The 26350-nt window shown below is 41.6% G+C and overlaps 4 protein-coding genes across 7 annotated transcripts in view; 1 reads left to right on the forward strand and 3 right to left on the reverse strand.

Annotated features, from left to right (window-relative positions):
• Positions 1–523: 523 nt before the first annotated feature.
• slc35a4 (solute carrier family 35 member A4) lies at positions 524–3947 on the forward strand. 2 transcript variants are annotated; one of them, XM_034598247.1, is made up of 3 exons: positions 524–638; positions 1055–1153; positions 1904–3947. In XM_034598247.1, the coding sequence occupies exons 1-3, from the start codon at positions 624–626 to the stop codon at positions 2099–2101; spliced, it is 312 nt and encodes a 103-aa protein (XP_034454138.1). In that variant the 5' UTR covers positions 524–623; the 3' UTR covers positions 2102–3947. The 2 variants fall into 2 exon arrangements, with proteins under 2 accessions (XP_034454138.1, XP_034454137.1); XM_034598246.1 differs by lacking the exon at positions 524–638 and having other exon boundaries at positions 1053–1153.
• Positions 3941–7749, reverse strand: LOC117769375 (kinesin-like protein KIN-4A). The gene is made up of 10 exons (XM_034598245.1): positions 7672–7749; positions 6500–6636; positions 6203–6417; positions 5801–5866; positions 5593–5707; positions 5392–5516; positions 5098–5217; positions 4745–4912; positions 4175–4325; positions 3941–4066 (listed from the first exon to the last, which is right to left on the reverse strand). The coding sequence occupies exons 1-10, from the start codon at positions 7734–7736 to the stop codon at positions 3993–3995; spliced, it is 1236 nt and encodes a 411-aa protein (XP_034454136.1). The 5' UTR covers positions 7737–7749; the 3' UTR covers positions 3941–3992.
• Positions 7750–11915: 4166 nt separating this feature from the next.
• Positions 11916–16816, reverse strand: cd74a (CD74 molecule, major histocompatibility complex, class II invariant chain a). Of its 2 annotated transcripts, none has more exons than XM_034597535.1 (8): positions 16604–16816; positions 15479–15648; positions 14725–14822; positions 14277–14417; positions 14121–14199; positions 12831–13023; positions 12658–12716; positions 11916–12530 (listed from the first exon to the last, which is right to left on the reverse strand). In XM_034597535.1, the coding sequence occupies exons 1-8, from the start codon at positions 16693–16695 to the stop codon at positions 12523–12525; spliced, it is 840 nt and encodes a 279-aa protein (XP_034453426.1). In that variant the 5' UTR covers positions 16696–16816; the 3' UTR covers positions 11916–12522. The 2 variants fall into 2 exon arrangements, with proteins under 2 accessions (XP_034453426.1, XP_034453425.1); XM_034597534.1 differs by having other exon boundaries at positions 12658–12714; positions 12823–13023.
• Positions 16817–18050: 1234 nt separating this feature from the next.
• ndst1a (N-deacetylase/N-sulfotransferase (heparan glucosaminyl) 1a) overlaps positions 18051–26350 on the reverse strand; it is a 42212-nt gene continuing 33912 nt past the window's right edge. Inside the window, exons 7-16 of one of the 2 annotated variants that reach the window (XM_034597533.1) lie at positions 25932–26117; positions 24651–24779; positions 23331–23513; positions 22787–22883; positions 22346–22469; positions 21299–21473; positions 20996–21166; positions 20709–20818; positions 20129–20231; positions 18051–20027 (exon numbers count right to left, since the gene is read on the reverse strand). In XM_034597533.1, coding sequence (XP_034453424.1) covers positions 19908–20027; positions 20129–20231; positions 20709–20818; positions 20996–21166; positions 21299–21473; positions 22346–22469; positions 22787–22883; positions 23331–23513; positions 24651–24779; positions 25932–26117 — 1398 coding nt within the window. In that variant the 3' untranslated portion in view covers positions 18051–19907. The remainder of the gene's footprint in view (positions 20028–20128; positions 20232–20708; positions 20819–20995; positions 21167–21298; positions 21474–22345; positions 22470–22786; positions 22884–23330; positions 23514–24650; positions 24780–25931; positions 26118–26350) is intronic. The other variant, XM_034597532.1, reaches the window with a different exon arrangement.

Below are 26350 nucleotides of genomic sequence, written 5' to 3' on the forward strand. Positions count from 1 at the left end.
GATCGGGGCCACCAGGGAGCGCTGTTTTTATTTATTACTATTATTATTTTACTATTTTATTTATTTATTACAATGAAACGCCATCAAGGAGACAAGTGGAATCAAAGGTTTTTGTCCATACAAATATTAATTTAATTCTGAACAAACTTTATATGTACACTTTATATTTTCATTTCTACTTTTAAGACACATTTTTATTTTTAATGTCACTGTAATCTTGGAGCAAGCTGGCACAAGAATTTCGTTCATAATGTAAATCTTATCTTATCATATCTTATCTTAATTTGACTGCATTTATTGAATAAACAGGGAAGATTGAAATAAAAGTGTATTGCTATTAATTTCAATATTTAAGTAAAAGCGCAATCCAGGGCAAAGGCGTCACGTTATAAACACAGATACTTGTGAGTGGTATGGAAGTTCATTTTTATTTATTAATTTATATTTGGTTATATATATATACCTCCTTTATTTTTCTCCAACTTTTTATTTCTTTCAGGGTCACCCTTTATTTCCTACAAGACAAAACTGCGGGAGAAAACACTATTCTAGACCACACTAATCGAGCACAGGCAGCAGCTCAGGCCGTATGATCCGAGCACCGACCGGCCCACTGAGCAAACATGGCGGATGACAAGGTGAGTGAGTGTCCGTGCTCCGGCTTAAAACGTCTTATCTTCACTTAATCGCACGGCAGCAATTTATGGAAAAGACCCGAAAGAAAGACGGTTTATTCCAGAATGAGTCGGTTCTGTGTTGGAGTCAAATAATCGGGACGAGGCCGAGTCGCCCCTGAACGAATCGGGTCGATCCCTGATCAGGCTAAAGTTTTGTTGTTGTTAGCTAACGAGACAACTTGGAGAAATCCACTCTGCTGCTTTGTTGGACGAGCTCCTCGTGTTGAAGTTTGTCATTAGCAGTGTCCTTGTACCCACAGGACGTGTGTGTGGTTGTGCAGCAGCATCAGAGACCCTCAGTCACAGCAGTGTTGTTCCACTGGTGCCCTGCACACACACGTGATAACCTGTGTTGTTCTGTGTTTCCTGTTTTCCAGGATCCTCTGAAACAGTTGAGAGATCTGACGCAGCTCAAATCTCAGCTGGAGGAGATCCAGAGGCGAGTGGAGAGCGAGGTCTCTGTAGGAATTCCTCAGGTGAGTTGTCTTCACAACTTTGTATAACTGATCACAGCAACAGAACAAGTAATTCAATGACACTTAAACGTGTCTGCTCACAATTTACAGTTTTACAAACAATTTGAAACGATATGTCTGAACTGAATGTTATCAAGTCTAAAAATGAAGGTATTTTCTTTGTATATCCGAGTTTAGATGTGTTTCTCACATTCAAATCGTATAAAAAAAAACACAAGACATATATTTTATCATCCACAATCCTTAAACCCAGACAAATCCACATTTTTAATTCAAGGTAATGGGACGTTTCATTCACCTTTTTAATTTGCGTCAGATCCACTTTACCCGTGGCCTGGCCCGTCTCTGCTCTAACTTTCAGGACCAATGACTTATGACAAAAGAAAAACACACTGGCAGCCAGTTAGTCCGTCTGCAGTAACATGAATAAAACTTGATAATACATGAACAGGATTTTCATCGGCAATGGTGGTGAAGACGACGACTCCCATGATCCCACGCTGCTTCGTGGCGTCATCAAACTAGTTCTTTTGTTGTTGTTGTGATTGCGTGAACCCTGGCGACCGAAATTACATATTCTGCGTTAAACCATGTTTATAATTGCCCTGTTTGTTTTATTACTTTGGCGATATAACGATTTGTCCCGTACGTGCACTGTACATGTGTCCACTTTTATACATCTGTACATCCTGTCCTGTGCAGGGACACTCCTGAAAATCCTGTTGTTACCTTTTGTCTTCTCTCTCGTAGGGAGGCACTGTATTGGGATCTCCATTTCTGAAGGGCTTCCTGGCCGGCTATGTGGTGGCCAAGCTACGCTCCTCTGCCATCCTGGGCGTGCTGCTGGGAACTCTAACTGGCATATACGCGGCACAGAGCTATCAAGTGCCCAACATCGAAAGGACTGTCAAAGATTATATGAACAACTTTAAAAAGGGACCAAAGTAATTTTGGGCCGACTGCTCGTCCTCACCGTGGCAAAGCAGACACAAGAGGAGGTGGTGTTGCAGCTGCTGGACTGTCAGTGGCTTGTTCCAGATCATCAAGATTTCATGATATAACTGGATCTTCATTCGGGACTTAAAGTTAAAGACTGGGGTGTTGTTTTTTTTATTAGTATTTTTGTTTCATTTTTCACTTGTAACTGTTTGATCCTAAGACAAAATGTAATACTTTGTGCCTACAAGGTTTGGTCCAGCAAATTTAATGAATCGTCTCGGTTTTGTTGCCTGGAGCAACTGTCTTTAGCCCAATAGATTTAGAATCAGTCATTTTAAAACAGGCAGTAATGTTTCCTAAGCTTTTTATTGTTCAGCTTAAGTAACATACAGAGTTATACAGATAATGGTACGTCTAAAGTATATTATAATTGCTATTTAAATGGTTGAGATTTAGAGTTGTCAATTTTTTTAAAAGATGGTCTGAAGTGTGGGCTTTTGCACTGTAGCTAGAATTCAGATTAACTAGGAAGTATTTATTTAGCATCGCTGAGGATGATCGTGATCCCGAATGTGGGGACGAGTTCCCCGGCGAGGATCAGGAGACTTTGGGTGAAAAGGATTCAGTGGGGTCTTCTCTTGGGGCTGATGGTCGTCATCTATGGCTCTCACGCGCCACTCATCGCTCTCACCAAAGTAGACGGTCGAGTTCCTTTCAATCCCTCGTCGTGTGTCGTCATGATTGAGTTGGCTAAACTCCTCATCTCGCTGGCGACTCTTGTTCTTACCGGGGGCACCTCCGCCTTGCGTGCTCCTCCTCATCTCGTCCTCGTGGCTCCCTATGCAGTCCCCGCCATATTGTACGCCCTCAACAACAACCTGATAGTCGTCATGCAGGCCTACATGGACCCAAGCTCATACCAAGTTCTCTCTAATCTTAAAATTGCCTCCACTGCTCTGCTCTACTCAGTCTGCCTGGGTAAGAGGCTCCGGGCTGCTCAGTGGTTAGCCCTGGGGCTCCTCATGGGGGCCGGGGTGTGTCACAGCTACAGCAGCTTGGATACAGGGGACCCTGAGAGGGCTGAGGAAGGTCCCCGGCTTCATATCACAGCTTGGGGGCTTTTCCTTGTGCTGGTGTACTGCTGCGTTTCGGGGCTGGCAGCGGTTTACACAGAGCGGGTGCTGAAGAGCCAGAAGCTGCCCCTCAGCCTGCAGAATCTCTACCTCTATGTATTTGGTGTGGCCATCAACGGGCTGTCCTCCCTCTCGTCTGTAGCGAGTGATAAGAGCTTTCTGGAGGGATACTCGGGGGCAGTTTGGCTCATTATAGCAGGGCAGGCAGCTAACGGACTGCTGATGTCTGTGGTGCTCAAGCATGGCAGCGGGATCACTAGGCTGTTTGTCATTTCCTGCTCCATGCTGGTTAATGCCCTGTTGTCTTGGGCGACCTTAGGACTGCAGCTCACTCCTCTTTTCCTCCTGCCTGTTTCTATGGTTGCACTGGCAGCTTACCTTTACTACATGTAGATGAGACCGCACCTCGAGGGCCGTTCAGCCCAAAAAACAACTCATCACAGTCTACATTTCATTTTTGTTTTCTTCTTCTGTCTCTGCCTTCTGAGTCTTGGACTGAACTGGAGTAAAGAATCCAACACATGAGAATTTGCATCATATTTTAGAGTTTAATTTATAATTCTGTTGAACTCAATGCAAGGAAAGATCATGTTATCTTCAGTAAAACGTGTCTGAAGAGTGCTGCTACTGTCATGTTTTTTCTGGTTTGTGTTGCATTCTCTTCCAAGACTAACATCAAAGATGACGTGTTACACGGTGTATAATAAATGTTTCTGAAACAGGTTTATGTTCCATGATGTGCAGTAAGCGTGCTCTTTGATTATCATTCATTGTTGTCGTGATAAGGGTTCAGCCTTTGGATCAACTCTCACAGCCAGAGCATCCTTTAACTCTCCCAGTGCTGTAGAAAGAAACACATTTTATTATCATCTCTGGGCATTTCTTCAATATTTTACATCAGTATCTGTAATTTTACAGTCGCACTGGTGGAGGTTAAACGCACACTGACCTCTGTGGAGTTGTCTGTTGTCGGCCTGCAGCTGCTGGTTCTGTGCAGAGAGGTAGACGGCATCCTGCACAGCCTCCAGCAGCACACATCTGTATCTGCCCTCTGACGTCTTCCTGTGCTCCTCGCTCACCTGACGAAACGCCCTGAACACCTGGAGATCAGTGAAGGAAGACGCAGATAGGCATGGGTTTAGTGTGAGAGCGATAACAGCAGACATTTGATCAAACGGCTGTCTTCTTGATTTACAAACTTTTTTTTTTAATCAGACAACAATTGAGAATCTGTGTCCTTGACGCAGTGTTAATCTGCAAAATCCTGTTAACTAAGTGCATCCAGTGCAGTTAATTCCTTAGATATGAGATTTCAAAATTTGCTCTGAAGACTTTAAACGTCAAATGCCCTTTCTAAATCCCTGAACCAGCTAATCTGTCAATAATAATAATACTATAAGAATATGAGACAGAAGCTAATTGAAGATATTTCTCCCAATTTATGAGATTCACTAAAGGAAACTAATACAATTAAACTGATAAAGTGTTGGAATCGGCGTCTGATCCAACAGCCTCCCACCTGCAGACTCTCCTCCCTCAGACAGCACAGCTCCTTCTGCTGTCTGTGATACTGATCCTGCAGATCTCTCTCGGCCTGCAGGGCCTCAGTGCGTAGGGCCTCCATCTGCAGCACCAGGACCTGCCTCTCTCTGCTCAGCACCAGCAGCTCTCTCTGGGGGCCCTCCGTCTAGCAGGGGAATGGATCACATTTTTTTTTAAATGCAAGGAAATAACAGAATTAAGTTGCAAATGCAGTGGTTTCCTCCGTCCGCCATAAATCTAACCCTGCATTAATTCAGACTGACTCAGCATCCTCAGCTGTGATAGATCACAAGCTGAATATGGTTGAACAAGGGCATCTCATTATCTCACCGGTTGCTGCTCCTGTGCCAAGTCTCTCTCCATCTTCTCCACCTCCTCCTGGATTAATCTCCCATGATCCTCTTTAAGTTGCCTCCTCCGCTCCTTTGCTTTATTGTCTTCCAATTGAGACTGGTCATTAAATCGGCAAAACAAACAGCTTAGCGTGCGTTGCCCACTCAAGCTCGCACAAATCTCATTTATATGTTTGATGGGATATTCACACAGCAGTGCATGACTTCCAGTCAGCTGTAAAGGTTTAAAATATCATATTAAAAATGGCAGAAGTTATACACAATGCTTTACTTGTTGACAGAGGTCCGATTTCTCTGTAACGGCCCCGTTCTTCAGTGTCTCCTCTCTGAGAGCCTCCTTCAGCTCCTGGATTCGAGCCACTCTCTCCTGGACTTTCTCCACATTCCCTTTACCCTCTGTGGGATATAAGAAACACACGATATCATGAATGTCTCCAAGATGACACATTTTTCATTTACCGCGGCATATTACCTCTGATATGTTCTTCCATCTCTAGTTTCAGTTGGTCTTGTAAATACTTCTTTGTGTCAGTTTCCTGACACAAATCACTGCTGTGCCAGTTGCGGTTCGGGTTCTGACGACGCTCCTGAATCAGTGAGAAAAATAGAGCTTTTCTCATTAGACTGGAAACACATGTCATATATTACTGTTTTGTTAAACTTGTGAGTGGAAAAGTAACCTGTGTTTTGCTTTTTATTTTCTTCGACTCGTCCCTCCTTCTCTCCCATGACTGATTCTTCACAATCTGTTGGACAGATCACAGACTGCGTTTCAGTTATAACTCATTTGGTCCCTACAGGTACAGGTATATGTATATGTGTAGGTATAGGTATAATTATAGGTAAAGGTGTAGGTATATGTATAGGAACAAGTACACAGGGACAGGTATAGATACTGGCACAGGTCATAGTAGCAGTAGCGGTAGAGGTATAGGTATAGGTATAAGTAAGCATAAGTATAAGTACAGGTATAGATATAGGTGTAGGTGTAGGTGTGGCTATAGGTACAGGTATAAGTATAAGTATAGGTATTGTTTTAAGTATAGATATTGGTATAGGTATTGGCTCATGTAAAGAGTTACCTGTAGGTTTCGAGTCAGCTCTGCCAGCCTGTGAGTGTTCTGAACTTCACTTCCACCCTGTGACATCATCATTGTGATTTGCAGTGTCATGATTTCTTCTCGGATCTCCCGTTCGGCCGCTCTTGGACTCCAGCGACCAACAGTGGCTTTATTCACTAAGCCCCTCACCTTCTGGGCCAAAGCTAAGGCAGAGGGGGTCTCATAATCCAAAAGGCCTGGTTGGTAAGATGGAGACGAGGGAGTTTCACATCAGTTCAACACACATGTCCATTAATAATGAAGTTGAGGATTACTCACCCTGCAGGTTAATGCAGTAAATGAGGACCGCTCTACTGTTTCCTGTTAAGGCGTCGTGAAGGAGGAGAGGGAGGAGCTGGTCAGCTGTTGACGCTCCGCATGAGATTTGGTCCACAACCTTCACCAGTGGACTGACTCTGGAGAACATTCAGCTGTTACCATTGAGTCCAACACATTCTTATGATTAGCTCATCGTTTCCCTCTGTGTATTGTATTGCGATAAAGCAGTGTGCATGAATAGCACATTCATTTGGGTACACACACATTCAAACATTGCTTAGAATTAGTATGCAGTATGGGTGTGCTACACAGGGGGGGTTGTAAAGTGAGAATTAGATTTTTTCATTTTAATGTTGCATGAAGTTGCAATGCTCATTTATGCAAATAAATTAATTGATTTGTTTGAATGTCAGAAGATCTGGCAACATAACTTTGTTCGTGAAGTAATTAATGTGTCCTTGTTGCCGATTTCACTTAATTTTGACTTGACATAGAAGGAGAAGCACAGGTGCTCTTTAACAATGGCTCTGTTGTATTGCTGTGCGTCTGCATGAACAAAGCCAGGTCCCTGGAACTGACGCAGCTATAAATGTAATTTAATTATTATTCTGTCTTTTTCATTTGTTTAGAGCTGTGTCTCTCCTGCTGCGACAGGTCTTCCATGACAAAGCCTGTTGTAGTTTTCTGCCAATTGACTGGTGTGTATCCTCCTGAGAATTTTTGCTATATAGCAACTGTCAAATTACTGCATAAGGAGCTCCGACTAAAGTTGATTTTTAGGGGCCAATGCCGATACCAATTTTTGTATAAAAAAACAAAAACAAATTGACAATGATTCTTATGATGATGTTATCAAACCCAGAAACAAAGAAATGTCATTAAGGTTTGATATTTTTACATAAACTTTACTATAAATATCGCGGCACATATTGGCAAACATAAACGCAGATACCAATATGTCTATAAAAGGTCAAAATCTTCCAATTGATATATGAAGAGGATTCTACTACCTAATATTCTTCAGTGATGCAAACATGCAAATGAATCCTTAACATACTAAAGGATAAAATGTTACCGATGCACAGAACGGAGCTGAGCAAGTGATTCTGGTATGAATTCAGATATTAGGTATCGCAGTAGACAACTAAACTGTGTGCGAGTATCAAACTGACCCTCTGAGGTCAGTCCTGCTCGCTCCTCCTGCCAGGCTGAACAGCTGCAGCCGGCTGCGGCTCATCTCCGACTCCTCCTCCTCCGGATGAAGTTTCCACTCAACAGCCACTGAGAACAGGAAACTGCATCTGAGGGAGAAACACAAGTTCACATGTTCATACATTTCAGGCCAGAGCAACAGGACGATGATTAGAAAACTCCTCTCATGCAACAGTAGAATGCTTTGCTCTGTTGTAATGAAACCAGATCAAAGTAATTCAGTTGATGTTCTACATGGACAGAGTTCATGTGAACTACCTGTTGGACATGGAGTCTGCTCTGGCCTTCAGTGTCTCCCTGCAGGTTTCATACAGAGCAGAGGCCTCCTCTTCTGAACACACACACACCTCACAGACACCTCCTACAACACTGGGAAGATATACATACTTGGGTTATGTTTTATACACCTGAAAGTGCATGTTGGGTACAAGTGTAACATAATCCATCTCAATTTGTATTTGTTACTCTGGGAGCAGGGTAATGTTTTCGCCCCTGTCTGTAATCGAGTGTGTGTGGGTGTACAAAATAACTAAAAAACCCATGGATGGATTTACACCAAACTTTGTAGGAATGTTACTTTGCAGAGAATCACCATATGATTAAGTTTTGGTCCACAAGAAACACTTTCAAAAGTATCTCCGCAAACAATGAGGCCAAAAGCTTGTATTGATCAGGAAATAATTCCCCATCATATAAGAGACGTCATAAAGAAGTCACAATAAAGTCAGAAAATGACAATCATTCATCTTCATATGATATAAATTATGTCATTATAAAGTAACATTGTTATAATATACACTAGAATGAAGGTCAGTGCAGAGAATACCTCCACCACAGTCCCTTCAATTCAATCAAGCTGAGCCAAATTGCGATGTTTTCACCAAGATCCATGAATTATTCCAAGGGAAAACTTAATTTTCAAAAGAAACTGATAAAAAAAGTTCCTGTATCTGCCCCCTGATCTGGATCTGCACTAAAATGTAATGGATTCTTTCCTGGTCCATAGCACATCCTTCCACCAAGTTTCTTTGTAATCTTTCTAATAGTTTTGGCGTAATTTTGGTTATAAACAAATGGACAGGGGTGAAAACACAATTTCCTTGGCCAAGGTATCTACAGCTTCACCCTTACGATGATATTGATTGTGTTTTATATCTTTATTGATATATTGGTGGCCATCATTTGGACTCACCTTCCGAGGATTGGGTGCGTCACAAGTTTTAAAGTCTGTCTGTTGGGGCTGAGAACATCCACAGCACTGCCATCTGGATAAAACTGAGAGTGAGAAACACCAGAAGTTATCCTGCACCACATTGTGCTCAATATAAATTTATAGCAACGCTGTGTCACACAAGGACAAACCTGGAGGAACGACACGGAGATGAGCAACTCCTCTTTCACCTGTGACAAGATGCGAGTGAACAGCTCTGCCAGGAGCTGAGAGGAAGTCAGGAGGAAGATTAATGGACAGAAAATATCTCATCTGGCGACGTGACGTGCAGTTTGGATTTTGGGGCTGCACCTGTTTGATGATGCTGTGGTCAATCAGACTGCAAATCCTCTCTGTGGGGACTCCACATATCAGCAGAGTTCCATTATAACCCGCGGACATGGAGTCAGTGAGAGGCTGCAGGAGCTCAGCATGGACACTCTGCAGATTGCAGTTTGCACCAACGTCACAATGTTTAGAAGTGATGGAGAGATGTAGAGAACTTTGGTGGATTGACACAAATCAGAGGTCAGAAGCTGTTTGGTACCTGAAAGTTGTCGACAGTCACAACTTGGTCAAAGGAGAAGGACGTTTCTTCCTGATTGAAAACAAACAAGCAGCAGTGAGAGTTTACAGAGGAAAGCAAATGGCTGAATGCTGATTGGTGACTGTGAGGAAATGTTCTACCTTATTTCTTCCTGGCGTGTAGCTCACTCCATGTCCGTCTTCATTAATAACTACACAGGCTTCACCCTCTAACAACACAAAAGAGCTTGAAACTCAAAACCCAAGCGACGGCATATAATATAATATATTTTCCACGTTTGTTCTTACTTCACCTGAGATTCCACTGAGTACAACTCCCACTCGTGCTGTTTCAGCTCCCTCCTGCAGGAGGATCACGTCAGAGCGAGAGACCCGTGAGAAACATGCCACGCTTCATCTCCCTATATTCTACAGTTCATTCACCGACACACACTTTCTGAGTTGTAAAAAGAATACAGTACTCACAGGTGCAGTCATGTTCTCAGTGACGTCCCGAGCTTGTGTCTACTAGCTGCAGGGTCACCTGGATTTCATTACACAGGGACTGGATTATTAATGAGCCTGAGTCCACTTTCACTGGTCTGACTGATCAGGGTTCAGTTACCAAGATGCACAGAAAAGTCTCAACTGGCTTTTTCTTTAAGGGGAATTTTACCGAATGATTTTTGAAATCATTTCATTCAACTGACTTCAGATCAGGTTTCAGTTTAGACTGATATTACTTTACTAATTATATTATTTGATCATTTATTGCAATTCATGTATATATCCTGACTCAAACAGCACCGAGAGAGTAAATGGTCTGTGCTTTTCTAGTCTTGATGACCACTCAAAGAGCTTCACAGTACAGTTTTACATTCATACAGTGCATCAACGGGCATCACTTTCTATATTCGTCATGTAGACTAGGGAAGACTGGCATCAAACCACTGACCTTCTGGTTGGTAAAGGACGACCGCTCTAAACCCTGAGCCACAGCCGCTCCTACATACAAATAGTGGAGGTTTGCTGCAGGGGTTATTATTATCAGGTTGCTGAAAAGAAATCCACGCAAGGACTGCAAAACGCTGCATCCGATGGCTCTGGATCCGGAGGAAAGACCCCAACTAGGCCCCAAGATGTTAGGGACACACATGCAGTTCGGGCTCGGCGATATGGCCAAAAATTATATCAAAATAAAAAGGCTTTCATCAGTCGATACTGATAATAATATCACATTACTATTTATTTTAAATTTAAAGCTTCTTTTTTCCAAGGTTGTGGTGTTAAGCTCTTCTTTATGAGCAGAGAATAACACATTTTATCATGAACTTGAACTTTTGCTATTGATGAAAATAGTATTGTGATAATTATTGATTTTGTTTTATTACCCAGTCTCAATCCAAATACTTGGTCGAACAGTCCAATTTCCCAACATTTTTCCCAACCTGGTTTTCTTCAACGTTGTACCTTTACATGATAATGATATAATCAATAAACTTGAGTATAGCCTTATAGAGATATTATGTTTTGTCTCTCTATATGAACATATGCATTGCAATTTGATGGTGAGAGGTCAAAGGTCAGGGTCACTGTCATATCAACAATCTCATTTTTGATCATAACTCAAGAATTAATCTGCCAGTTTAGATTGAACACAAATGTATAACAGGATAAACTGATGAAGAGATGATGTTTTATATCCAAAGGTCACCTACACTGTGATATAGTGTTCAGCAAAAACACTTTTCAGACCATTTTCCAACGTCGTAACTCAAACAGATGAGATTCTGACCATATTTTCTGGGACTTGACTGGTTGGTGGCGGCAAACAACTGCGGGGCAATAATTCTGGTTCAGGCATTAGTTTCACCTCATAAAGTCTTGATAAAGGCTGCCTTGTTAGAAAGTGAGGCGGAGAGGTGAACATTAGCAAAAAATAAATCAGGAACGACAGTGAGCCAATAAATGGCATCAAACGAAGAGGAGAGAGAGGGTGTTGTGTTCCAGTGTTGAGCTTCAAACTGAATCTTTATACACACACACTTCCTAGAGACGTACTACTTACCTTAACCACACACACACACTTACTTCCTAGAGACGTACTACTTACCTTTTATGACCATGTGTTGTACTTTCTACATGCATGACTGAATATTTCCTCAAAATAACTTCTTCATAGAGGGGCGACATGACTGCTGGACTGAAGAGTGTTGTTAGGAGAACTTTATTCAGCATTCTTAACACAAACATCTTTATATAAAAGTCACTGTCTCATATGTGCACTAGACTGAGGCTCGGGTCGCCCAACCCGAAAGGCTTTCAGTTTCTTTTCTGTCCAAACCCAAGGTGACCCAAATATCAATCTACGTTTTTTTTTGTCCTAACTCGACCCGTCCCATCGGGTCAGGTATCAACACTCTGATGTGAACATCATTAAACAGATTGGATCATTCAATTACAGCCAGCTTTATTGAAACTACTTTAATTGGAATCAGTGCCAGGTACAACTTTCACATGTGAGGTCTACAGATAATCACAGTAACAGTGGACATAGAGTCTTATTTCTTAAATGTGAATTTTTATTACTGTAAGCACCTATAAACAAACACATTATGTAAGTGGTTAGAGGCAGACATCTCACAGATTACATCTTAAACCAGAGTGACCTCAATGACTGGACGATGGTATAGGACATTGAGAGAAGGTGTTTTTTTGGGGGTAATTCGAGTGATCCGACCATTTAAACATTTTTTCAAAACACATGTACTTTAATTTGCTACAGATTATATGAATATCTAAGTTAAACTGTCTATGAGAAAACCCCCTAAATAAATCAGAGAAAATCAACAAAGTTTCACATCCTGACACAGCAACAGGCCTTTGGTTTAATTTCAAGCGGAAGGAGAAGCAGAGGAAACCCAGAGATTACATGGAAGGATAAGCGATCAGGTGTTTAAACCATTACTGTCTGTAGTGGAGCCACATCCAGCTTTAAACGACCGAGCCGTCATGTCTGTTATGATTTGCTTGAAGAGAAGAAACACTTTGCTGCAGACTTTGCTTCATTTGTTTTTCACTGACCTGGGGAAATTAGAAACACAACGAATGACGTGTAGCAATCAACAGATCACTGAGAATAATCACACGACACTGATCTGATCAAACTACCGAACATCCAGATGTATGCATTTAACTTTGAGGCTCTCACCATCAGTGTCAAAGGCCTCCTGAATCAGCATGGGAGCGACCATCCTCCCGCGAAGAGCTAAAGAGACAAAAAAAATAGGGCAATTAAGTGGCTTTCTTGAGTCTCTCATGAAAAGCAACAGATGGAGCCTTGAATCAAAAGCCCTTTAATCGGTATGTCCTCTACCTTTTTTGGGTGGACAGTCGGGGTGTCCGCGAATGTTGGTGCCCGCGATGGGGGTGCCGTCGACCTCCACGCACCAGCAGAAGCCAATGGAGGACCAGCACTGCATGGGCAGGTAGCGGCCCCACTCGTCACACTTGGGCTTGTAGGCGCCGAACCTCCCGGGCCCCGCCTCCATCTGGCATTTGCTCTTGGTCTTAGAAGCTGGAGAGATGGAAAGAGAAGAGGACATTTAGAAATGGAATTAAAGCAATCGTTTGACTGAAAAATCAAAGACAGTGGTGGACTTCTAATATTCACACATGACCCTGACCGAATGAGCATATTTGCCAAACTATTCCTTTGAGGCTAAGTAGATAAGAAAGGTGGATTTACAACAGCTGTTTATTTTTCCAGAGGCAAGATATGTTATATATATATATGTGTGTATCATATTGGACTCACAGCTGAATTTTGAAGGACGTGTTATTAACTGTATTAAATCTTTTAACTTTCACCTACGAAATGAAGCCAAAATCACATGAGCTCTGTCTTTCCCTGACATAATGAACCAGGACGACTTTCTCTATGTCTCATTCATTCACAGTTCTCTTTCACGCTCTCATCTCATCAGCTGACTGCTGGATGTTTACGGTAATCCAATCAAATGTGGCCATGATCTCTATCAGCCAATCATGTTGTTGCTGTTCAACTTTAAATCGGTTCTTGTTCCCGTTGCTGTAGGCTGACATTTCAGTGATTCACTGTCTCCATATCCAGTCATCTCATCAGATCCTCATCAGAACTTTCTTTTCTCCAAGCCGTAATCGAAGATCCTCCAAGCAACACTCTCTAGTAGTTTCTAAATCAAGGCCGGTAACTAAGGCTGACCTGAAATCCCTTGAATGAGGAGATTAGACTCGCTGACACTTTAGCCTTTTTAAAAAAAATCATTGCTTATAACATAATATCATAGGAAAGCCTTTCAATGCCTGATTTTAATAGATGACGTTTATTTTATCTTCCTTATTTGTGATTTGTCTCATTTTGTTCTGTTTTTTAAATTCCCATATATTTTATAAATAACTATGTAACCAGCAGCATAATCAGTATGTGGCATGCAAGTGTTTAGGTTTTTGCACCAAACTAAGAAAATATTTTTTTTTACGCACTCAGCATTTCTATATTACATTAATATTGTCCCAGTATTTTATCACATCCATACCCTTTAACCCCCCTTGCTGCTATATAATGGAAATGTAACGTGTACCGTCACAGCACCAGTGGATAAGAACATCAGTGAAGAAGAAAGTTGCACTAACCTGGCAGAGAGGTGGGGGCTGCAGGCTTCTGCTGGGCCATCTGGAAGATGAGCCAGTTACGCAGCCAGGACTCAAGGCCCTGCAGACAGACAAGATAATGTTGTTCATTTCCTATTTATTGTATCGCTTTGAGTTTGAGTGAGTGTGAGGCTTCACCTTCCACTCGCTGCCATTCATGTGCTGCTTCAGGCTCTGCAGGTTGGCCCCGAAGGTGCCATTGAACTGTGGCAGGTTGGAATCCTCCAAGAGATCTGTCAGCTGTTTCTCCAAACTGACAATAGCCGTGTCGTGAAGTTTCTGATGGGAGAGGACAGAGGAGTCAGATAATTCAGTTTACATTCATCGTGCACCAGCCAGGACAAAAATCTAGGTCTTCAAATATTTTGTGAGCACCTGGATACAGTTATGTTGCAAATAATCTTATTTTGTTGAGGTTCTCTGTTACACACAACATCGTTTGCACTTCTCCCTCATCCCTCTTTTTCCCCTTTCAGTCAAATTATGATTAGTGAATATGGGCTGTACAAATAAAATTTGGTTTGTCGATTGATCGATTGACTTAAATATAAAAATGTCCCGGTAAGCAGTTGAAAAAAACACTCACGCTCAAGGGCGTCTTCGCTGTCGTGTCTTCGCCGTCATCCAAAGTCAGATCCATCATCAGAGGCATGTTCTTGATGGGCAGCCTCATTGGGCTCGCAGCTGAAAACAAAGAAATAAAATGAATTCCTTTATTATTTGATTACAAAAAAAGACAATAAATTGGACAAATTGAGAACCTTTCTTTTTTTTGTGAATTTGTGAGAATCATGGAAAATGCATAACATTTGAGAAGAAGAAGAATAAATAATACAATGGGGTCAAAACACTTTTGGACCCAAGTTACAACATTTGAGAAGAACTTCGTTTTTTTGGTATAAAACATACACACAAATACCTGGTATATAATTATAATAATGATTATTATACCTAAAGCTCCACAGAATATGTAATACACTGGGGGCAAACCAACTTTTGGACCATACTTGTGTTCATCGCAGGAACAGTGGATGTGTTAAATGCTGGCTAATAAACTGTATGATATATTGTATGAGGGGGAACTCCATATGACACGACCGGAATTCTTATAATTATAAGAATGAGTTAAATAAAGTAAACAGATGACTTCTCCCCTGTATGAATCACCAGTAAAACTTTCATTTCTCTGTCGGCCGTTCAGGTCAAGTTCCTTAAAATCAAACTTTCACTTCCATCTCCACGTCATTTCTACACCCCCCCCCCTCCTCCTCTTCCTCGTCCGGTTCTGAGGAAAACTGTCTGATAATGACGCGTCCCCTTTGTTTAATGACGTCCTTTACCTTGGGACGAGCGGGTCACCTGCTTGGCCATTTTCTCTGAGTCCCTCTGCAGAGAGTTGATCTGCTGCTTCTGGCCGAACACCATGTAGGCAGTGAAGACCTGGCTGGCCAGCAGCAGACATGCCAGCGTCGTCAGGCCTGCCACCTTAAAGGCACGGCTGTTGGAGCTCCTAATGGAGTGAGGGAAAAGGGAAAACATGTGACCTGAAGAGGATGACGCAGTCAGGGGAGGGGTTAGCAGGATAAAAATGAAAGATACTTCAGTTAAAAGTAATGCTGAGGGGATTGGTTTTGATTTCGGTATTAGACGGTCCAGCAAACACAAAAGAGGCCCATGTGTAAACATTAAAACAAATACAGAGTTGTCATAATGGTTCCTAAAGTAAGGCCCGACCCATGAATACAATATTTTTTATGCTGGTCATAATCAGCCAACAGGATGTTGAAGTGTCACTAGTTACTTGGCAGATGATTCTGATTCTAAATAGGAGAGTACACAGCCAAGTGATTGGCTGAGCCTCTTTAAAGCAGGTGAACAACTGTAAATTGATTATTCCCTCATAAAAGATCAAAGGTCACAACATCTGTCATCCACTTATAATATTAACAGTAAAATGAACATACAATACATCTTCTATGGGTTGTCCATTAACAATGTATTAGGACGTTTGTGAGTTAGTTCTGTTTTCTCTCTCATGAGAATATATTCAAAATAAATCTTAAGAGAAATAATTACGTTCTAACACCTCTATGCAAAAATGTCTAACTTAACATTGATCAGGATTGATATTAAAACAAACATATCACAGTTTTTCTCTGTAGTTGATTATGAACCAATAGGAAATACAGCAGCATCATGAGTTACTAGGTAGACAACTCCCCCCCTGGTGCAGAGGAGTTCTATAGTAAGAAAGTAAAGATGCCTTAAGGAAAATTTGTCAACCCGATAAAAAGTGGTAACAGAATAATTAGATTTTACTGCATTATTTATTTTATTTCAATTTGATGTATAACTATTGCAAGAAAACAATCGCTTCACTAGCAGTGATTGTTTTTCAACGGTACAATAGAACAAACAGCACTTGTTATGAGGAAATGGATAATTACATTACAGGTTCCTCTCACCTTCTGGGTGCAGCAGGGTTTAAAAGGCCCACATCACTGCCTGCCAGACTCCCCTGGTCCTGGGGAGGGTTTTCTCTGTCAGCCTGATCCATCTGAATCTCTGAAGCTTCTTCACAGCAACAAACTGGAGAAAAGTCCAACTGGTCAGACTAATAAATCGTGTATAAAATGAAGAAGGACCAGTGGACAGGTTCTTCAGAAAGGTGAAGTGTGTGGAAAGTCCCTCTGTTTTAAAGCATTGTGGGATGGCTCAGTGGAGCAGTGGCAGAAAGGGTGAGCTCTGATTGGTCAGATCCATACAGCATCACTTGTTGCTAGAGGCAGACAACAGTGAGAGGAGCCGAGGCTTATTTACAACCTGTATTTCATACTTTTATTATATAGTGTCTGTGCTGATCCTATGATACTATGGTCTATTTGATGAAATTGTAAATGTGTTTAAAACTTTTATATTTAGATACTGTTTCAAGGTATTGTATGTGCATTACTAAATATAGAATAAACCTATTAATATATATATATATATATATATATATATATATATATATATATATATATATATATATATATATATAAATACACACACACACACACACACTTGTATATTATGTTTCTCTGATGTACTTACAAAGTGATTTATAGAGTAACATAACTAATAAACCCTTTTCCTTCTGACACATTTGTCAGTAGTGAGTAACCATAATGTGAATTACTTCTATTTTTCAATATTTATAATCATAGTAATTTACTGTTTACTTCCTGAAACAGGGGGATTGCTTGTTTGGCAGATTCATTTTTTCCCCCCTAACTATGATGAACAAACACGGCTTTCTTGTAAATTTCTTGTTAATTTCTTCCCAAAACTATCTCGTGAGGAAGTGAAACCAAAAAGAAAAATCAATCAAGCAAAGTAAAGGCAAAAGAGAAACTATTTCTCTTTTGCCTTTACTTTAACCCTACTTTACAAATGGCCTCACCAGTTGCAGCCTGTTACAGCAGCTCTTGCTCGTTTCTTTTCTAACATGGTCACGGTCAATCAATTCAATATCATTCAACTGGAATGACACAAACCTCTACCAAGGCCAAACAGTCGCCTTAAATTCAATCAAGCTGCACCAAATAGCACAAACTATAAAATATCGTTCACTTAATGTGAAAAATCACAATCTATGAATTATTTCCCTGGGTAAACGATGAAAATATTGGGAAACTACCTATTTCTCAACGTTGAAGAAAATGAAAGAAAAATATCCTGGATCTGCCCCCTGATTTGGATCCACACCAACAATGAATTGTTACTTCCCTAACTAAAATCACATCCTTCCTCTAAATTCCACGGTAATCTGCTCAGTTGTCTCTGTAAGAATCTTGCTCACAAACACATAGGATGAAAGCATAATGCCCTTGAAGTTTTGTTTGAATTCAACTTCGATGACAAAAGCAAAACTACTGAAAAATACAGTGGTGTTTTATTTGCAAATTAAAAAGCACCGACAATATTAGTTACACTGTAAAAATTATTGACAACAATTACAAATCTTTATCATACAGTCCAGGAGATTAGTACCATCATTGCTGTTATGTGTTATCACTTAATACTTTATATGGAGAGACTCAGTACCTCTGTACAATAGTTGGCAGTGAGAGGACATGAGAGGAAACAATCTTAGCGACACATGAAATGATCCAGACTCCCCTCAGCACAGCACTGACGTTTCACACTAGAGGAATGGGCCGATGGAGAGCGTAAACCCAAACACATTCAATAATTTAGGTCTACCCAGGGGGGTTTGCGTAATATGTACATTACAAAGTCAGGAAATAAAAAGGACCGACATGTGCATTTGTTATCACATCAGGACATTGTACAAAACTATTGCAGTAAGAGCAGCTTCTTGTTATCTATGCTTGACATCTAGTTGCAGTGGTAACACCTTGACCGACAACCTAACATCCGAACGGGGACATTGTCGGTTTGCCTGGCAACTTTACATGTTTTTCCCAGAGACAGCCCCCCCCCCCTCTCTCTAAAAAAAAAAAAAAAAAACGAATCTAGTAAAAGAAATGAAATAAAATATGAGACAAAATATACAGTTTCGACAAAAACCCAAATGCTGCTAAGGGATTTTGAGAAGCACAGTCTTGTTCTGTACACTGTCTGAATCTGTTGACCCAGAGTGCTTGGATTAAACATACAGTAGCTAGCTTATGATCTTCTTCACAGATTATAGTAGAAGCCGGTTTTGTTAGTGAGTGTGCTTTCCCGTAACCTGTATACGCTCAGAGTCAATGTTCACTTAAATATTGTGCTTTCGACGTCCATCCTGCTGCTCCGGCTTCAGCCAATTCAGTTGGAAGTGACATAAGAGGCGGCTGAGGTGAACAGTTGAACTAACTGTAGAGTACATGTGGCCTATAGGGAGAAGACTGAGCTAAGATGTTTAGTTGTGGAACATTCTACAATAACGCATTGCTGTCAGAATTACAGAAACTTTAAAATTAAAATCAGAGAAAATAAAAAAAATAAAACCTCTAAAAAATAAAAGGAAAACAACCCCTCAGACGTCCATGTGGTAATAGTTAAATAAAGACTCTGTCCTGGCACTTGTAAATGTGATAACTAGATTCTACCAAGGCCTATCAAGTAAGGCTACAACATGCAGCCTGAGTCAAGACGCCAGATCTCCCATTCTCCGCTCATAAAAACATATATGTCAAAGGCATTTGCAACCAATGTCTCTCCAGTAAACCGGGCTCTCATATATTTAGTCACTGTTACGTAGCGTGTTCTCATGAGCTCCAAACAACGCAACTCATAGCCGGAGACAGCGGCGGTTCTCGTTCGTCGCCCTGTTTTTCCAGAGCGGACGTCTCCCAACTGCTCAAGCTTCAGACATTTTGATTCACACCCTCTGATTTTCAGGAGGAAGTTCATGCGAAGAAAAGAAGAGCAGGGAAGTGATTATCAAACACTGAAGGTCCCTCCTCCTTCAGGACACAGTGGAGGCCGCCATAGTCACCGTCGGGTACCAAGGGCGTCTCAAGGCGGGAGCTGTCAGCCGCTGAAAGCAGCTGTTCTCTCCTCTAGCTTGCCCTCCACTGTTTGCTAGTTCATTTGGGAAGATCACAGTAGAAGTGTTGAGTTCTCGTGTGGAGTCCCATCCTCAACTCTCAAATTATTTCCGTTTCTTTCAAAACTGTTTGGAATCTTCAACAGTTCAGGACCGCCTGGCCCGTGTCCGTCAGCAGGGAGAAGCAGTGGTTCAGTGTGTTGAGCTGTAGGGCTGCCCCTTACGTGGTGCTGCTACCTGGTGTGGACCAGCTCCTCTCTGAGCCAGCTGGGCAGCGGCTGGCCCATCCTGTAGAGCAGCTTGGACAGCTCAATGTTGTGATCCCTATAGTATTCCCTGAGGAACCCCTGGGACTGAAGGAGAGAAAAAAGAAAGATGAAATCAAAATTCAGCAAAAGAAATAACATAGGTGAAATATCAGGACATAACATGCATCTCTTGCTAAGGATCTTACCTCAGCGTCCATGTCAGGGTACCTGCGCCCTTTACTCTTCCCCAAACACTTGGTCTTCCCTCCCTCCAGCAGCTGACACCAGAAACCTTTCTTAGGATCGAACCTGTTCACAAAAGAGAATAAATGTTAAGTTAAGAGGAGAAGTCTCCTTCAGATCCAAAGCACCCAATTTAACTGCTTCCATGTTGTTCTACTTCCTGCTGGGGTCTGAACGCCAAAGTCTATTCCTTTGTTCACAATACATTTAATTTCCTTCCAATTCCTTCTCATTTTCATCTGCAAGTCACTCCTGATTGAAATGACATACATGATTACTTATCAATGCCATCCCATAGTTCCTTCACAAAACATTTTAAGACAGTGACCTGCTGGTTGTGTAATTTATTCCATGGGCCAAGGAAAACACTCAAGGATCTTTTTTTAATCATACACGTGTTGAACAGTGACTCGGATCTACCAGATCCAAACAATACCTAACCCATAGAGCCTAAAGGTATAAATCAATCTGTAAATTAATTTGTAAACCTGCCAGTTGGAGACTTTAAACTGTGAAAGATTGAGAGCGAAGAAGGATACTCACGCTAGGATCTTGTGGTAGTTGATGATGTTGGTGAGGCTTAAAAACTTCTGGATTTTGTCCATGATTGAGGCAGGCTCCGTCTTCAGCATCTGTCCATCTAAGACCAACAGCTGAGCGAGACACAAACAGAATCAAATATTAGAACAGAAACAGGAGTCGAGTAGGTCAAACTGAAGAGTTTCACTCGACGGCAGCTCGTTTTCCTCATGTTCAAGAGGGTTTTAAAGCACTGCTGGTAAGGATGGCACAAGCCCCCCCCACAATGTGAATGGAAACACACACTGTACCTGGCTGGAGTGGTAGTAGTTGAGCCAGCGGTCCAGGTGGACGGCGTACCAGCCTGGCACCAGACAGCGATTCTGGAGGACCCGTAGTTTGACTGGAGCGTCGTGGCCTGCAGTGATGACGTCGTGGAAGGAGTATTTCAACGCCACCTGATCATCGTGGGCTCTTTGGTGCTGAAGGGGATGTGAGTCATTTCAAGAGGTTAGGTATGAAATCAATTCCTTATTACATTATATAACACTGACTCTTATTTAAACCAGCACATGCAGAGACATTCATCTGGGTTACCAGTGTCTGTGACTGACCTGGTACCAAGAGTAAGCTCGGTCTGCGGGGTTGATGAGGATGGTGACGATCTTAGCTTTGGGCAGGAGAGCTGCGGCTCGCTGAGCGGCCACGTCAGAGTCAAAGTAGTTGGCACTCTTCTCAAAGTAGTAATCTGAACTGGTGTTGGAGGGCAGAGGGAAGTACTCCATGTACCTAACACGCAACAAACACAAAACATGCAAAGCAGTTAATCTGGTGAATTTTGCTCTCCGTAGATCAGCATCATTTCTCTGCTGCCTGTGTGGGTGATCGGCCATGTGCAACCGCTCGGCACCTCGCGTACTAAAATACATCGAGCAACACCACACAATGTTAATGTTTGGGAGCAGCCCACTCACAGAAATGTGCAGCCTGCCAAGTGAATTTTGCATTTGACTCTTCAGGTGCTGAGTGTGTGAAGTCACTGATGCATCTTTAAAAATCAATTCAACCTCCAGGAAACTCAAAATAGAAAAAGAATAATATAAAAGTTAATTGTTTTGCTACTCTCGGAGCGGTTTTGCTGTTGTGTGGGGTCCTGGCTTCATTTGCATTTTGATTTTATTCCTTTAAACATAAACATGCCATCTGTTGAATGAGAGTCAGATTAAACTATAATGTTTTTAACGGTTATTTAATGTTTAACTCTAAAGGATTTGCACATTTCCTTACTAACAGTTACTGTTACTGAAGAAAAAAACCCCAGTATTCTGAACATTTAAATTATACTGCATGCCCATTATTTATAGCACCTAAACAAGACCTTTGTCCTCCATGACTTAATGTATCTGTGCTAAAACAATATTTACACATTTTATTTTACAGTATTACAGGTGATCAGAGGAACACAAACATGTCGGCTACGATACTATTCTGAACTCACCAAATAAAAAGCAGGATTCAACAACAAAAGAAACATTTAAAAACAAACATTAAAATGTATAATGTGGGCATTTCTAACAGTGTAACTAGGCGTAGTTGATTGCTAACTGCTGCCTCAGCACAGCTACACTACAAAGTACCAGGGTGCCTGTGAGGTTTCTTACCAGTCGATGCCTCTGTGGTAGTTGTGTCCATTGAAGAACTGGATCTCCTCAAAGGTCTCCTTGCTGGGGTAGTTACTGGTCAGGTCGGGGTGCATGCCAAGAAACAGGTAGAGTGCTGTTGTCCCTGAGAGGGCAAAGACAGAACGGGGGTGTAGATAAGAGGGAGAAAAATAAAGAAATAAAAGAGCAAGATGTTTGAGGCAGTGCATATTCTGTCATCTATGATCATCAGACCTTGACAACAAATCATTCTTCTCTTTGTACACTCAACATTCAGTCTACTACACTATTGCTGTGTTTTTTTCTTTTCAAAGAAATAATCTCAAAATAATTCAAACTGCAAAAAAACCTGTCAATCGACTTCTACTTTGAACTGAATGAGAAACCTTGCTCTAATTTCCAACTCCGGCCTTTAGGGGGTGCTGAAGTACCGCGCCTCACCTGTCTTTTGAGGGCCGATGACGAGCAGTTTGGGGAAGCGGTCACATGTTTTCTCTTTGGACCAGATGTCCTTGTGCCTTTTGTCCTCGCAGGGATCCTGTAGTCACAGAAAAATAAACAATCCTTTGTTTTAAGTCTGGTTTTGAGCAGAAGTGCAACATATATGTAAATTATTAAAACAAAAAAGAAACCTTGTTAACCTCGGTTTACTCAAATGATCTCTAGGCACAACAACAAAGGAAATACCATTGAAGAAAACAGGTTAGGATGGGTAACGGCATCTATCCAGGCCGAGCAACAAAGCAATGTATTGTTCATGACCAAAGCCATACACACACACTGTGTCTGGATATGATCTGCAAGCTATTTCTGTATCATGTCCTATTTAACGTGTTCTTTAACAGAAATATAATCAGCTATATTCTATTTTTATTGCAGCAACCCATTACTAAAACGGAGGCTGTCCACCTTACGCAAACTTTGGCATTAGTGAAAACAAAAATGTGTTGGTTACATTATGTCATCGTCAGCCTCTTCTGCTCACCTGCCAGAGGGGGTCCCTCTCAGAGGGGAACAGGCTGAAGTACTTCTGAGCCAGTTGAATAGGCGGCAGCGTCTGCATCTTTAAATTGGTCCACGTCTGCACGAACATCACCAGGCTTTTAAAGGTGTACAGGCCGAGGCGATCGTTCCCATAGTTGGACAGATGGGTCATGAAGATACTGATCTGTGGATGGACGGAACGAGAAGAGAATGTTTAATTCAAGGAGATGAAGATGTTCCCTGGTACACGCTGTGCGGTATTACACTATGACACTCGTGTTTTGATTGATTCATTTTTGTTATGTGCCTCTTGCACATTATGTGCACAGCCTGAACAGGCTGATAAGACACCAATATTTAGAAAAAGTACCCCAAAAAAATAAAGAAACCAGAAACCAGAGCAGCAGCATCAATAACAAAAATAAACAAATAATCCATCCTGAAGTTGATTTTCACAAGATTTATAAACAAAGGTAGCCAACTTGTAAGCATTCAAATTAAACAACCATTCCCTTCTGTCATCAGTACACCAGAGCATTTCTGGATTTCGACATTTAATGCAATATAGATTTTCTTGACTCCCCCTCTCCCCTATCTCTCTCTCTTTTCCACCCATCTCTCTTCTCCTCCCCATTTTTCTCTGCTCACCCCAACCACCCACATTGAATCAGGTTCTGCTGGAGGTTTCTTCCAGTTAATGTGGGAGTTTTTTTCTCTCCACAGTCGGCAAAGTGCTGCTCATTGTGGGAACTGTTGGGTTTCTCTAAAATGTTTAAGGTCTTGACCTTCTATGTAAAGTGCCTTGAGATAATTATATTATGGTTTGGCGCTATACAAATAAAATTGAATTGAATAATAAGGGCAACAAACAACCGTTTTCATCAAATGTTTCTGGACCTGAAACAATTCAGTGATAAATAGAACGACAAAGTTCTGAACATTTGATGGTTCCAGCTTCTCAATTAATTATTTTATTAGTCATATATCAGAGCACATTTATTATTTTATCTTGTCTTTACAAGGACCTGCAGATTAAGCAGGTGTTGCACATATGGTTATAATAAAAGTAATCTTTTTTTTTATTATCCGACAACAAAACATGTTGATGAATAACAGTAATTGTTCCTGTTTGTATTTTCGACTCTAATAAAAAGGAGCTTTAACACAAATGAGAAAGCATGACGTCGACGTCACTGAATGAGACACCGATGAGTCACTGTTCTCTCGCTCATCTAAATTTTACTTTAGACCACCAGTTAAATGGGTTTTCTATGTTCACGAGACAAAAGCTTTTGTCGTGTGCTTGTGTTATTTCACTCACTGGGTTCAGCAGAACGGTGAGGAAGAGTTCTCCTCCGTTGATGAGTTTGTCTAGTTCATTGGGACTGCCGGGGTAGTCTTTGTAGAAGATAGTGTGTGTGAAAAGGCCGCACGTCTGCCTCGGCAGCACCTGTGATACAAACAAACACAATGTCACCTAAAAAAGAACAACAAAACAAAACAAAAAACAAAACCACAAAGCAATGCATTCAGCAATAACACACAGAGCATCAGGCCTCTGCTGAGAGCGGAGCGGAGCCGTCACTACTCCAGGCTGTTACTCCACACATTGTTTGCTTTCAATAAAAAAACATTCATATTATGCAGCTCATCTGGCCAAAGCAAACCTTTTATTCACTGAATCTATATGAAAATTCATGGAAAGGCTTTTGCAGTTCAAAGTGTCTGGGGAACTGAATATCAATCATCAGTGAGCAGTGGAGACTGTCCATTCATACAGCACTATCTCAAGGACGGGAACAGAGCAGAGAGACCACACAGGCCGACTGAATGCCAACGCTACAAAGGAGCTGGACTGAGGCTGCACTGTTTCCTATCAGTGCTGAAGGTCAACCTGGGAAAAATAGATAAGGATTTTTTCCCTTCCTTTGAGCCTCTTGAATATAATATTCAACTTCAATTTTGTTCTTATAACTGTATTATTCAGCACCAGCTACTGCTGTGAAGCTAAATAAAGTGCAGTTTTTTTCCTGACATTTCACTGTTGACATTTCGGTGAGTTGTTGTGTGCACGCTCCACCTATGCTGTTGCCAGAGATGTCAGTCTCTGTTATGGCGCTGAAGCCTGCTAGGCAGCGCGACTCAGACAGGTGTCTCATGCAAGACTGGTTCACTTGACTACATTACGTCTCCCACTCCTTGGAAGAATACAACAGCGCGGCCAGACTAATGAGATGATTGGCTTCTTTCGGGACTTCTGTTGTCTCATTGATATGTGGTAAAAGAAAATAAGATTCCACTGTGCGTCTTTGGGGACAAGACGTAGTCAAGGAGGAATCGAGGATGATGGACAAATGCAGGATGGAGAACAACCGCTGGCCTTGGGATAGGAATAAATACAAAAGAACTGGAGGAGGTGGAGATGGCGTGATAATTAATGAATGATGGATAGCATATGTAGGTGGTAAAAAAGAACCCTGAAAGGGATTACTGGCTGAAAAGTAATGGGTGTTTAGAAGCAAAGTGGAGGAAAAGCAACAGGCTGGAGGTAACAAGATAATGAGGCCTTATGGATGCCAGGGTGTATGAGTGGTGCTCTTACACTAATGCCGCTGTGGATGAAACCTCGCCGGAAGCGAGCAGGCTTCAGGTGCGGGTACTCCTCTGTGCTCGTCACTTTGATGCCCCACACCTTCTTCCAGGCATCGTACAGCTGAATGTGGACAGGGTAGACGCCGGAGTGGTGTGGCGCTACCGCGTAGCCCATGTTAGTGGGGATCCCGTGCTCCTGGAGGACGAAAATACACAAGTGACAGTTAAAGAGACAAGATGAAGAGAGAATGGAAAGGTGCCAGAAGCAAGACTCACTAAAAACCATGATATTCACCTGTGAGTAAGTTAAAATGCTTAAGATTTTCAAGGCATCAGACCCCTTTCTGATACAATATACGATCAGCATTCCAAACAGGCAAGTTTAGAATGGCCACTATTGCAGTGGCCATTCTAAACTTGCCTGTTTGG

This window comes from Hippoglossus hippoglossus, chromosome 10, assembly GCF_009819705.1.
Source record: "Hippoglossus hippoglossus isolate fHipHip1 chromosome 10, fHipHip1.pri, whole genome shotgun sequence".
NCBI classification, from domain to species: Eukaryota; Metazoa; Chordata; class Actinopteri; order Pleuronectiformes; family Pleuronectidae; genus Hippoglossus; species Hippoglossus hippoglossus.

Excerpts from the sequence above, each read along its gene's own strand:
- slc35a4 (XM_034598246.1), top strand. The coding sequence starts at position 2,647 with ATGATCGTGATCCCGAATGTGGGGACGAGTTCCCCGGCGAGGATCAGG.
- LOC117769375 (XM_034598245.1), bottom strand. The coding sequence starts at position 7,736 with ATGAGCCGCAGCCGGCTGCAGCTGTTCAGCCTGGCAGGAGGAGCGAGC. Across the intron at positions 6,637-7,671 it reads AGCAGGACTGACCTCAGAGG|AGTCAGTCCACTGGTGAAGG; the intron begins GTCAGTTTGATA and ends AATGTTCTCCAG. Across the intron at positions 6,418-6,499 it reads TTACTGCATTAACCTGCAGG|GCCTTTTGGATTATGAGACC; the intron begins GTGAGTAATCCT and ends CTTACCAACCAG.
- cd74a (XM_034597534.1), bottom strand. The coding sequence starts at position 16,695 with ATGGATCAGGCTGACAGAGAAAACCCTCCCCAGGACCAGGGGAGTCTG. Across the intron at positions 15,649-16,603 it reads AACCCTGCTGCACCCAGAAG|GAGCTCCAACAGCCGTGCCT; the intron begins GTGAGAGGAACC and ends TCACTCCATTAG. Across the intron at positions 12,715-12,822 it reads CGACTGTCCACCCAAAAAAG|CTCTTCGCGGGAGGATGGTC; the intron begins GTAGAGGACATA and ends TTGTCTCTTTAG.